At 37.2% G+C, this 11,805-nt stretch overlaps 1 protein-coding gene across 1 annotated transcript; it reads right to left on the minus strand.

The window, feature by feature from the left end:
• Nucleotides 1–571: 571 nt before the first annotated feature.
• Smp_038680 (putative small nuclear ribonucleoprotein G (snrnp-G)) lies at nucleotides 572–7,177 on the minus strand. The gene is made up of 3 exons (XM_018796623.1): nucleotides 7,095–7,177; nucleotides 7,030–7,052; nucleotides 572–794 (listed from the first exon to the last, which is right to left on the minus strand). Exons 1-3 carry the CDS (start codon nucleotides 7,124–7,126, stop codon nucleotides 619–621), a joined length of 231 nt encoding a protein of 76 aa, XP_018651746.1. The 5' UTR covers nucleotides 7,127–7,177; the 3' UTR covers nucleotides 572–618.
• Nucleotides 7,178–11,805: the final 4,628 nt, after the last annotated feature.

The raw sequence follows: 11,805 nt of genomic DNA on the forward strand, positions 1-11,805 counted from the left end.
AACATCAACTCTGAGATACAGGTACATCCAGCTGACGAGTCCCAAATAGAACGAAACGCGCGTCCTGGATTCCACTGCTAGCCACTATCCATCTCTGCTAAAAACAATATCGTTCGCTTGTGTATTGGCCTAACTATCGGCTTATCCATTTAAGTTAACAGAGGTCACATAAGAATTAACAATTCGTAGATTCCAATGTGACTGGCTTACGTTATGTCGTAATTTTTATTAAGTAACTCGGTAACTAAATATGTGTTCCCGTGCTTGGCTTTCAACTACAGTTTTGGTGTTAGGATTAGTGATACCATTAGGTTTTATGAACCAAAATAGGTGAGGATGTGTGATTTGACCCTGAAACTCAACGAGTGAAACCTGATACTTTGACAAACCAGTTTCAGTATACTTATTATATAATTAATGGACACAGAATTATAATCAGACCCTAATGTTTGTAGTTAACTAGCACCGAGATAATTTGGGAATTAAAATCTGTATTTATCAACATTCTATAAGGTTAGCGCCTTAACTGGAACAGTAAACACTTAGCTGATAAGTAAAATGCAAGGATCCATATAAAGTGAAAAGGGTTTATTGAAATAAACGAGTACATATATACATTTAAATGCGATCTACGCCTTCCACGATATTAATGCTATTGCCGCGGACAACGGCCATATCAATCTTGATCTGATTACCATCTTTAGTGACTTCATAAGCATCACTGACAACAATATTCATGAAAGCATCAAAGCCACGCAAAACACCGACAACTTCTCGATTTGCGTTGAGCTTCACTATGAAAAGAAAACAAATTAGAAATTTTGTTAAAAAGTGTGACAAGCACCAATGTTTCATGTTGATGTGAACAATTTCGATAAGAATACGATATACTTGAAGTGGTGGAAACAGACTGCAATTGTAAAATATTAGAGTTCTGAAATTCGCAACGTGGAATAATATGGATATGAGTATAGCTAATATCGACAGGTCTGTCTGGATACGTGCGATGATAGTTATGATTCTAATATTCTGATTTAATTTAACATACTATATAATCAGATAATTTTTTCAATAAAATATCAAGATTTATAGTTCTAAAACGTTGACAAGTAGCGCTGTTAATATGGGTTACAAGAGCTTGATCTCATAGAATACATACTGAAAAAGCATAAAATCACTTAAAAGTTCTATTCTCATATGATTTTCATAGGATAAAAATATACTTAGAACTGAAAACACAGAATCTCATAAACGGTAGATTCAAAAAGGATAAACAATAATTTTAGATGCTCACAATTTGTCGCGTTGGATGAATTAGAGGTTGACGAGATTTGCTCTACGCAAACTTACATTTAGGTTTCTTCTTACACTGTTTTTGTGCGACCAGATGGTAATAAATCATTGATGTAATCCATTTATCATACCCTATATTTGGATATCTCTTGATTATATTTACTACCTCACTTAAGCGGTACCAAAAGCATGGTCAACATTTAAGAGTGTATAAGGGACTGTATTGTTAGCTTGCTTCTAAAATCTAGTGAGGTCGGGTTTGACTTAAATAAATAACGAGTGGGGGCAAACAAAACGTCAGTTATTGTTCGTACACGGAAAAATTGAAGAGATAGAAAATAGAAAGATAACGATACAGGAGCAATAAAAAGCTAGGAGTGAAGTGAATAAAACATGAATTAAGTATTGAGATATTTGTAATTTAAGTATAAAAGGTCAACATAGATGTGTAAGTCTTGTCACGAGACACACTGTCTACGATTTATATTTGCCATTATGTAGCAACTAACTAGTTATTAGCAGTAATAGCGAGTGGGGGAACAAATGGTTTATAAACCTATTGTTAGCCACTGCCTGTCACGAAACTGACGTTGTTCCACTGTCTTGTGGATTAGACCTCACAGTCGAAAGCTCTGGAAATGGTTCCCTGAACAAACCACCTACTTCAGTATGAGTAACTGAGCGAAATTCCAACCCACACACAAACTAAACGATGGCTTCAAATTGAAAAACTAATCACGATTTCATTCTCATCCCCGCGAATCCTACTCAAAACTAATTGTTGGTACTTTTAGTTAACATTGCGTCACTTGTCTACTCCCTTATTTCTATTTAGTATATTATTTTATCCTTGGAATTTCACAGAAGCTCGCCTATGGTGAGAATCCTATTTCACATAAACGATCTCAAGTTACAAACTAATCGGAAGTTGAATGATACCACCGAATATGGATTCCGAACCAGCCTTTTCGAAACCACGTAAACTGTTCAAACTAGAATCCCTCAACGTTCGTACACTTATGCGGACCGGACAACATATAGGGTTGGTCATGTCGTTAGGTCTCAACATCGATATTTGTTGTCTATCCGAGACCTATATTCAAGACTTTTGTGAAGTGCTACGAATTCTCGCTCTAGTTCACTTTGAGAAAAATGTTTTTATGTGTTTATCCAGAAACCCTGTGGTATCTTTGTTTTTTCTGGCGTTGGTGGCGCACTAACCGAATGGGTCCCCATCGACAGTTGGTTGTGTGTTGTTAGATTAGGAATCTTCATCAAAGTGAGGACAAATTGGTTTAAAGAACCATGTCTTTTTGTCATATCAGACAAATTGCAGTCCAGATGCGACCAAGAATGGGTTTTATTATTAATTAAGTGTTATACAGAAGGTGCGTTCGACAGATATTGTGGTACTAGCCAGAGACTTGAATGGTCAGGTCGGGTTTCTAGACACAGAAGAGTCGTTTAGGTGGCCGATGGGGACAGGTTGGTCTCAGGTCAAATAACGAGGACCACCTAGTGAAACTGTGAGCAAACCACAACCTGTTTCTGCCTAGCACCAACTATTGGCACAGCCATCCTCGATGTGCTACCTGGAATCAACAGTCTGCATCTCAAACATGGATGCAGACTGACCACGTCGCAATCAGCTACCGCTGAAATGGTTGTGTAGAAAACTATCGCTTCTTTTGAACTACTTATTTGGGCTCTGATCATGCCCTTGTTTGTGTCTCAATGGCCAACAAATTAATCACCCTGAACGGATCGATGTAAGCAAATTGGTTGTAGCTTCTGTTGTAACTAAATATCAAACGGAACCAGGTTTGAGGCTAGCTATAAACCCACCGAAAGCATAGATGAGCATTGGCTGCATTTACACCACGCCATGAAAATGGCGAGTAGAGTTGCTTGAGGTTTCGCGAAACATCTCACTAATAAGCATTGGGTTTCTATACGCACTTACAACTCACTGAAGCACGTCGATCTACTTTAGGTGACAGAGAGTTTGACCATAAACGACAATCGTTACGCAATGAAAGTGTGCCAAGTTTGCGTGATGACCGAGAAGCCTGGTGGTTGGAGTTAGAAGCCGAAGCTACATCTGGTAATTACCGGAAGTTCTTTCAACTCATCCGAGTTGCTGGCAGCACGACGTTTGATGTGAGTGAACTAATCTGTAAAGCTGATGAGATGCCAGTCAATAAAATCTATCGACGTCTTGGACAACGGATAGAGTTTTTCGAGGAACAGTTCAACTGGTATGCTGCCCCAGGGACATTAATCAGATTTTCCTGTCCTCCATGGCCGGTGACGACTGATCCACCCAACGAGGCGAAAGTTCGCAAAGAAATACAACTCTTGAAGCTCCATAGATCACCAGACCCAGATGAATTACCTCCGGGCCTTTTCAAAAGTGGTGGTGACCTTCTGGGCATGGAGCTCAGTTGTTAACAAACATCTGGCAATTAAACTGTTCCAACACCTTGCCTATGTTTAAAAATGGTTCATGTCATTGATGCAAAAACTGTCAGTTGATTAGTCTACTTTCGATTGCGTCCAAACTATTGGCTTCAGTCATATTTCTTAGATTGTTCGAAACTCGAAAGACATCGACTCTCTAGAAACAGGCTGGTTTTTGTTCTGATGGAATATATATTAATCATATCTTTACCTTCCTCCAAATGTTAGAACACCGTAATACTTATCACAAGCTAACAATAGTGTATCTTGACATTGAGGCCGTCTTCTATTCGTGGGACAGGACTGTTCTCTAGAATTGTCTATTGAAGTAGGGTGTACCTGAGAGTTTAGTTAACATCTTGAAAGCCCAATGTACAAACACCTTTCTCTACCGTTTCATTTAAGCAGTGGGGTTAGGCAAGGTTGCCAAATCTCACTATTTCTCTTTAACTTTGCCACCGATGATGTTCTGGAAACAGCCCTGACGGATGTAGGCAATGGTTGTGTGGATCTGTTGCCTGGAGAAAAACCACTCGACCTTGAGTATGCGGATATTGTCTTACTGTGCGATGATAATCAAGGTATGCAATCCGCACTTAATCAGTTGACAATTAGTGTCCGTATGTACTTTGCATCTTTTAATTACAAAATAATTTGACAAGACCGGTATGACCCTGAACCTTCAATGACTTTTAGTGTTGAGCAAATACAAGTAGTCGAGAAGTCCATGTGTTTGAGTAGCCGATTAATTGTTGGTAGTGGTGTGAGTAATGAGATCAGTTCATTTGTCGTGAAAACCAGTGAGGCTTATGCCAATGTGAGCCATCTTTGGCGCCTTCGTGATGTTAGTCTTGTCATGAAAGGTCGGTTATACAATGCGTTGGTGAGAGCAGTTTTGTTCTACGCTTGTGAAACCTGAACTCGCCGAGCTGAGGATGTTAGACGACCCATTGTGTTTGGTCATCGTTGTCTCCGGAGAATCGCTGATATCCAATGGGAACAATATGTTAGTAATGAAGAGGTTCGGCATCATACGTTCGGATACAGTGACAATAATTCAGTTAGTGTAACCATCTTGAAATACCGACCTGTGGCTTGAATATCTTATGATTGTCCCAGCGAATTCCACATCTCCCATTATTTGTCGATTGGCTGGAAAAGGCAGAGGTTGTCAGTGTGTGACATGGTGTCATAGCATGAAAGGAAGCCGTACAGGACTGGCTTCTGTTGGTCCTTCACCACTCCTTGGTTGGAGTCAAAGAGAAGATGCAACACAGTGGCTTTAGACGTTATCAGACAGTTCAAAATAGAAGCCAGAGGCGATCGTGATGTAACTTTCTAATGCTTTGTCGATGGGAGTAACTTCATTAACTCAAACAATTCTTTGTGACTGTATCCTCTCTAACTAAACTTATCCTCTCATTATTATTATTGTTTCGCTTTCATAAACCAATTTCTATTCACTTTTATTTTCTTCATCATGCTCACTTTCGTTTTTCTATCTCTTAACAACCTGATCTTTTTTGTGGTGTATACATATTTCGGACGAATAACCATTTTTCTCGCGAATCATATAGATACCGAATAAACACTACAGTCTGCCCGTTAGATGGCCTAGATTCAGACATTATGATGAAACGGTAAAGCGGTGGCTAAATGATTAAAGGATTTGACTATCAACCACTGAGTCCCAGGTCTGAGCATCCCTCTATTTACCACGGTTTGTGCAACCGAATAGTATCATTAAACCCTGAAGTGTGGGTTATATCAAAGTACCTGGAGAATAAGTTAATTATTTTATTATTATATATGTTATGGTGGACTAGTAGAATATGATCAAGACAGAATAGTGACGTCACAATTTACGGTACTTGAGTGGTTTTACAAGACCAATATTTATACCTAGCCACTAAACAAAATAAATGGTAACGTGAAGTCCAAAACGAAACCAAAGCGCTTCATATAGCTTTGGTAGTGAACAATATAAGACAGAGTCAGTATATCAGATTAAGTAGTCCCATGACAGAACAGAATTGAAATTTCAAAAATAGTAGTCAGTTACAACGTAGAACTTCGTACGTACGTACATCAGTTCGAGTCGCCTTACCACATTAGTACAGAAATGCAGTTGTCGATTCAAATCCCATAGTAGTATAAACAAACATATGAACAGGAAATTAAAAGGCAAACAACTAAAAATGAACGCAGGAAGCTGAGGAGGGTAAAGCTGGACCGAACGGCTGTGATAACAAAATTAGTGGACTTACGCCACTCATAAGCTGAACAGTAAAATAGTTTCTCATCGTGACGGAACAACAGATAAGTTATTTCCTACATTTTAGTCAAAGAAAATCGCCACACTGGTTCCTGGTCAGGTCACAGAACGTTTAATTTGTGACGAATGACTACTCTAGACTTAGAAAAATTGTGTAGGCGGGGCAGCACGTGGTGTGACGGGAAAAATAAATACGTGGCTTTTCCAAACACAGTAAAGCGAAGTCTAAATAATGGGTGAACATTAGACCTAAGAACTAGCTAATGTTTAATGATCATGGGTAAAAATTTTAGTTCGCAACGACCTAATTACTTCTGGAATAAGTGTCAACAGATGTACTTAAAAGTAGTTGAGAAGTGAGATAATCATTATATCATAGTTTAACCAGTGAAATTAATTTATAGACGGTTTTTGAGCGACGCTAAAAAGACCGTGAGAATGTCCACCTACATACTAAGGTTAAATGAGGGTCATTAGCCAAATGTTAGGAACTAGGACTAATATTTACAGTTGATATTTAGAGTTAGAAATTAGATTTGGGGTTTTCATCACGAACTGACATCCACTATAACGCCAAAACTCCACTTAGCCCAGTGGATGAATTAATTTCGCGCCAAAATTTAGGACCTGTTTTCGTTCATAAATTATAGTCTCGCTGTTTGACCTACTAATTATGAAAACAAGAAATCTTGGTTTAGATCTCTAGCCAGGGCAGATCAGTTTGATGCACGAACAGAAACAACCCGTTTTTATCAATCGGCACGAGCTGGGTAAACATCAACCGGAAACAACGTCCAAACAGACAAAATAGTTGGAGAAGCTAATAGAAATACAGACAGCCAACCCGGTAACGAACTGTGTATCCTTATTCAGCTGGAAGTTCTGAAGCTCCAAAACTTATGTGCATTACATCCACAAACATGGCTTCATGATTAATCTATAACTTACACCACAGTAGTTATCAATATTACAATCACATTTACATAACCGAAATAACTTACGTCTTAGACGCTTGTCAAGGTACCTAAAATAAATTGTCCATAAATCAAACACGAACCTGACCTACTTTTTCAACTCTGGTTGATGTGCTTTGCTCATTTTAGATCAGACAGACAGCACTCGAAAGGAACTACCCGACGTGAAATGTGCGAGAGATAATTTATAATAACCGGGAAACAAGGACAAAGTCGTCCAACATTCAGTATTCAATAAATGTTTCTGATTAATTTATGTGGTGAACTTTTCCTCTTTATATTTTGTAAAGAGTTGGAAAGCTGTTTCATGGCTTGTAATACTGATCACCAAATTGAGTGTAGTTTGAATTCTATTATCTCATGTTGCATTTGGCCTGTACTCATATTTCCCATAAATGTCTCTGTGTATACTCCACAATTTATTGAAGTAGCTTACTACGACTATCTCTATTACTATTCATGGACGAGCTGTACAATTCTTTTCATTTTTATAGACACTTCACAGTATTTGCTAGCAGCATAATTTACAATGTACCTATAGGTCTGTAAAAGAACACTGAGTCAAACCAAATCCAAAGAAATCCATTAAGCTGAATCGTTTGTATTGAAGGTTCCATAGGTATTTGGAGTTTGACAATGCTTTAATCGGTAACACCTTCTACTATGAATCGTACCCACCTAGTGTAATCAAAAGTCAGAAGTGAGGAGGTTGGAAGATATATTTGATACGCTATCAATATATCGATGGTCAACTGATCTTGACTGGTTGGTTATTGCTGGGGATGTTGAGCACGGCGTTCCTAATCGTGATCTGATGTGGATGCATGGCCGAGCGCCTTCAGCTAGGTGAGTTCATCGAAACTAATGGGACCAGCATCGAATGTTTAACACTTACAGAGCTATTGATTTTGGGTATTTATTTACCTCTACAGATCACTTCCCCCTAGTGGGGAAGTGATGACAATACGACGTGGCCAGCCAGAAGTTTAATCCCAACTAGTTTGTCGTTGGCAAACACTCTTCTGATAGCTTTCTATGTTTATCAGCGTCTGGTCGTCTTTCCTTACTATAAAAGACAATATAGTACAATATAGTAATAAAGAAACAAGGTACAATGAAAATTTCAGTTCATCGTAAACTTTGTCTTTCTTCTTTCGTCTTCTCCAGTCGTTCTGGAAGAGGAACAAAGGATCTGTCAATGAACGGCGAATTACATCCGTACGTGCGTAAAGACATAAAAAAGATGAAAATAAACTCATGTACATGCGACAGCATAAAAAACGATTATTACGGAATGTTTTTCCTCTGTTTTGTTTTTCTTTGAAAAAAAATTTAATAGACGTTTAATTATTCATCGAACTCAACGATGACTATCGCGAAGTGATAAACGAAGCCGGTTTTGCCGTCATTCTATTATCCTTTAACATTTTACTTATCCACTCTCATCATATCTGAATAAATCAATTATATTGTGAGATGCTATCTTCCCCAATAGAAGGCGGTATTGACTAGACATCTTGATAGGGTGATCCAGGCTAGACTTTCACCACTTGGTTAGGCAGTCATACTTCAAAAGATCATTGACGTACAGCGCTTGGCAACTCTGTTGTTCTTCACCTCTTTCTCATCGAGGACTTCAAAGCTACTCAAACCAGGAGTCAAAAGTAAAATGTTTTGAAGACACATTTGGAAGATATATGATGCCTTAAGGAGTGTGCAATCTAAACTGACTAACTGTGATTATTAGGAGTATTTGAATTATAGTGTAAGCCAGTAATCCCAGAAGCAACGCAATTTAATCAAGAAGTATTAGATGAACACGTACGAATGTATTGTATTTGGAATTCAAATTCAAGCAGTCATCAATTCAAAAGAATTATTGGTTCATTCAAGCACCACATCCGCCACAGCTTAAATTGGAGTGTAAGTGTCTGTAATCGATTGTACGTCTTCTTCTTCTTCAGTTCATCTTTCATCTGTCCGACAGTGTATTGAATGTAAACTCTGTATTATCTAGAATGTACTCGTCAGTATTAGAATTAACAACCGAAATTGGAACAGACTTACCTGATTCCTGAAATTGTATACAATCACCATATTGGTCGTTTATTGAAACCACTGATGTTTAGAATTTGTCTCATAAAGGTTCCAACGCTATCCTCTCCCATGAAATAATAATGTGTCCTTGCGTCGTAATGTTATAACCAACTTGATGTTCCCAATTTGCATTACCTTCTTGTATCTCACGCTTCGATTACTGTATGTGACTTACTTGGGATAAACACTGACATGTATTTTGAGGCATTCCATCATGTGACTTTGACTTGCATAAAAATTATGATACATATTCCTTTTGCTCCTCATATTACAAGACAAAGATAAATATGCATTGATATGTGTAGTGAACACATGTGATTCATCTAGACTTGATTTACCTGTGAAACAATCAAATGGGAAACATGCATCTGCCTCATACTCATTAGGATAATTTTGGAATTGATTTTGATTCTCTGCCCGTGCAAACTCCATATCTCGGCAAACTGTTTCTCTGATTGCTTCAAGATAACTTGCTATTCCCTCTGATTCATCATAGCACTGACCAGGGATTCTACTCAACAAACATTGTTAATGAGAATATCTAACATCTCACACAATAACATCATAAATATGACTAGCATTCGACTAATTCGAGAACATATTTGTCATATTCATTAGGAATACCATTAGAGGTGAATTGATTGTGAGGACCACTGACACTTGATATGATATCAGAATTTGATTTTTCTGAAATATTTCCCCCAAATTTATCAAGAGATTCATTAGAGAATAATGGATCATGAAGAAATCAGCATCTACCAAAACTGAATCTGGTTTTCGACCGTGATTTGACTCACTCAACATATTATTCCCAGAGTTGTAAGAAATTATATCATAAATATGTGAATTATTACGAAAAACCACACCCGGTACAATGACATGAGAAATCCGATAAGTTGGCTGATTAGAAATTTTTGTCTCACAATGATTTTGGGTTTCATACAACTCTGGACTGCTATGTGACGTGACACCGCTTCTCGAAGTCTTGGATAAAGAAAATTGACCATTGGTAACATACAACTTAATAGGATCACTATCGCAAATTTTAACATTGGCTTCAGCGAGATTAATCATGGTATTACAAACTGACTGAATGTGTCCAGTTTTACCACATTTAAAGCATTTAGAATTACGAAATACACATGAATTACATTGGTGAAACTTGCCACAGAACAAGCATTTACCAAATATGTGCTTATTTTTTGTGAACTGTTTCACAACTTGTCAATGAATTGTTATCTGAATAACCTACACTACATATTGGACTGGGACGACGTAGCAAAGTAGTAAAATTCCTGATGTTCTGGAGATTCATTTCATCGAACTTTTCTCTCTTACCTCATTCGAACTTTTTTCACTTTATGTGGTCCAACAGTAGTTGCTTGGGAGTTACATGAAGGAGTGAAATCGGCTTGTCTGGAAATGCCAAAGACTTTATTCAGCCTTATGCTTCTTTTCCGATGAATGTAAGAAAATGAGCCACAATATTATAATCCTCAATATATTCCTTGGCCATAGTCCAGATTTTGAACCTCTCCATGTAATCGCAAAAAGCATTAAAATCTGAATAAATATCCAACCGTTTCATCGTGACGCCAATGTGATTATTTGAAGTATTTGAATTATTGTATGAACTAGTAATATCAGCAATAATGCAATCTAATCAAGAAGTATTAGATGAGCACGAACGAATGTATTGTATTTGGAATTCAAAATCAAGCGGTCATCAATACAAAGGAGTCATTGGTTCATCCAAACATCACATGCTACCTACTTCAGTTTATAAGGTTTTTCCCAATATACTAGATTATACTTTCATTTTCCGTATTCCTAAGAATCTCTCTCATCCAGTAATCGATCTTTTAGCTTGTATATTAGCCAAAATTGTTTATATCACGGGTTCTTATTCCTAGACACTTTGTAATTGGGAAGGGTGAAATACATTGACGATAACAAAGCTTTTTTTTAATGTTGTTTATGCGAATTTTTATTAGTCCCGAAATGTAATAGTTGTAAATTCATTAGATTGCATTAATTCATGCAGGAAGTGGAAATGATCATTTTCAGATCATCAATAATACATAGATCCTCCAAGCCCCAAGGTTAAAATACTTCATACGATCATGAATAGAGAGTATATTTCACATTTTTACTGAAATATTCAACCTCTCTGGTTAGATATTGAGTTACCCTAAGCTTTTCTACTTAAATCATAGAGAGTAAACCATAAGCAGGAATTTTCAAAAGTTTCTTTTTACTCCTTGTTTAGTTTCTCTGAACTAATGTGAAAAATGTGCTCAATATGTTGCTTTATAACACAAAGTGTTTCCAATTCTGGGAAAGTGCTCCAATTCACAACCAAAATGCATAATCTCGGTCAAATCAAGCAACACAATCAAAGAGAGAACAATCAATATGGCTGCCGCCAGGATAAAATATCAATTGAAACAACATAGTTACAGTTCAGGAAGAAACATAGAAACCCAGTGAAAGCGACAGAAAAAAATGAGAAAACTATTATGAAATGAAACATCACAATCTCAAATGGCAACAAAAATACTAACAATAATGTACAAATAAAGAAACCATTAAGAAGTTGCAAATTTATGAATGGAGGGATTTTTACATACGAAACCTTCAAAATGGATCTTACATAATCATCATATTTGCTGAGTATTTATGCTTGACCGCGTGTTACAACCATCA

Source organism: Schistosoma mansoni, chromosome 4, assembly GCF_000237925.1.
Source record: "Schistosoma mansoni strain Puerto Rico chromosome 4, complete genome".
Classification (NCBI taxonomy): Eukaryota; Metazoa; Platyhelminthes; class Trematoda; order Strigeidida; family Schistosomatidae; genus Schistosoma; species Schistosoma mansoni.

Excerpts from the sequence above, each read along its gene's own strand:
- Smp_038680 (XM_018796623.1), bottom strand. The coding sequence starts at position 7,126 with ATGAGCAAAGCACATCAACCAGAGTTGAAAAA. Across the intron at positions 7,053-7,094 it reads CATCAACCAGAGTTGAAAAA|GTACCTTGACAAGCGTCTAA; the intron begins GTAGGTCAGGTT and ends AATTTATTTTAG. Across the intron at positions 795-7,029 it reads CCTTGACAAGCGTCTAAGAC|TGAAGCTCAACGCAAATCGA; the intron begins GTAAGTTATTTC and ends TTCTTTTCATAG.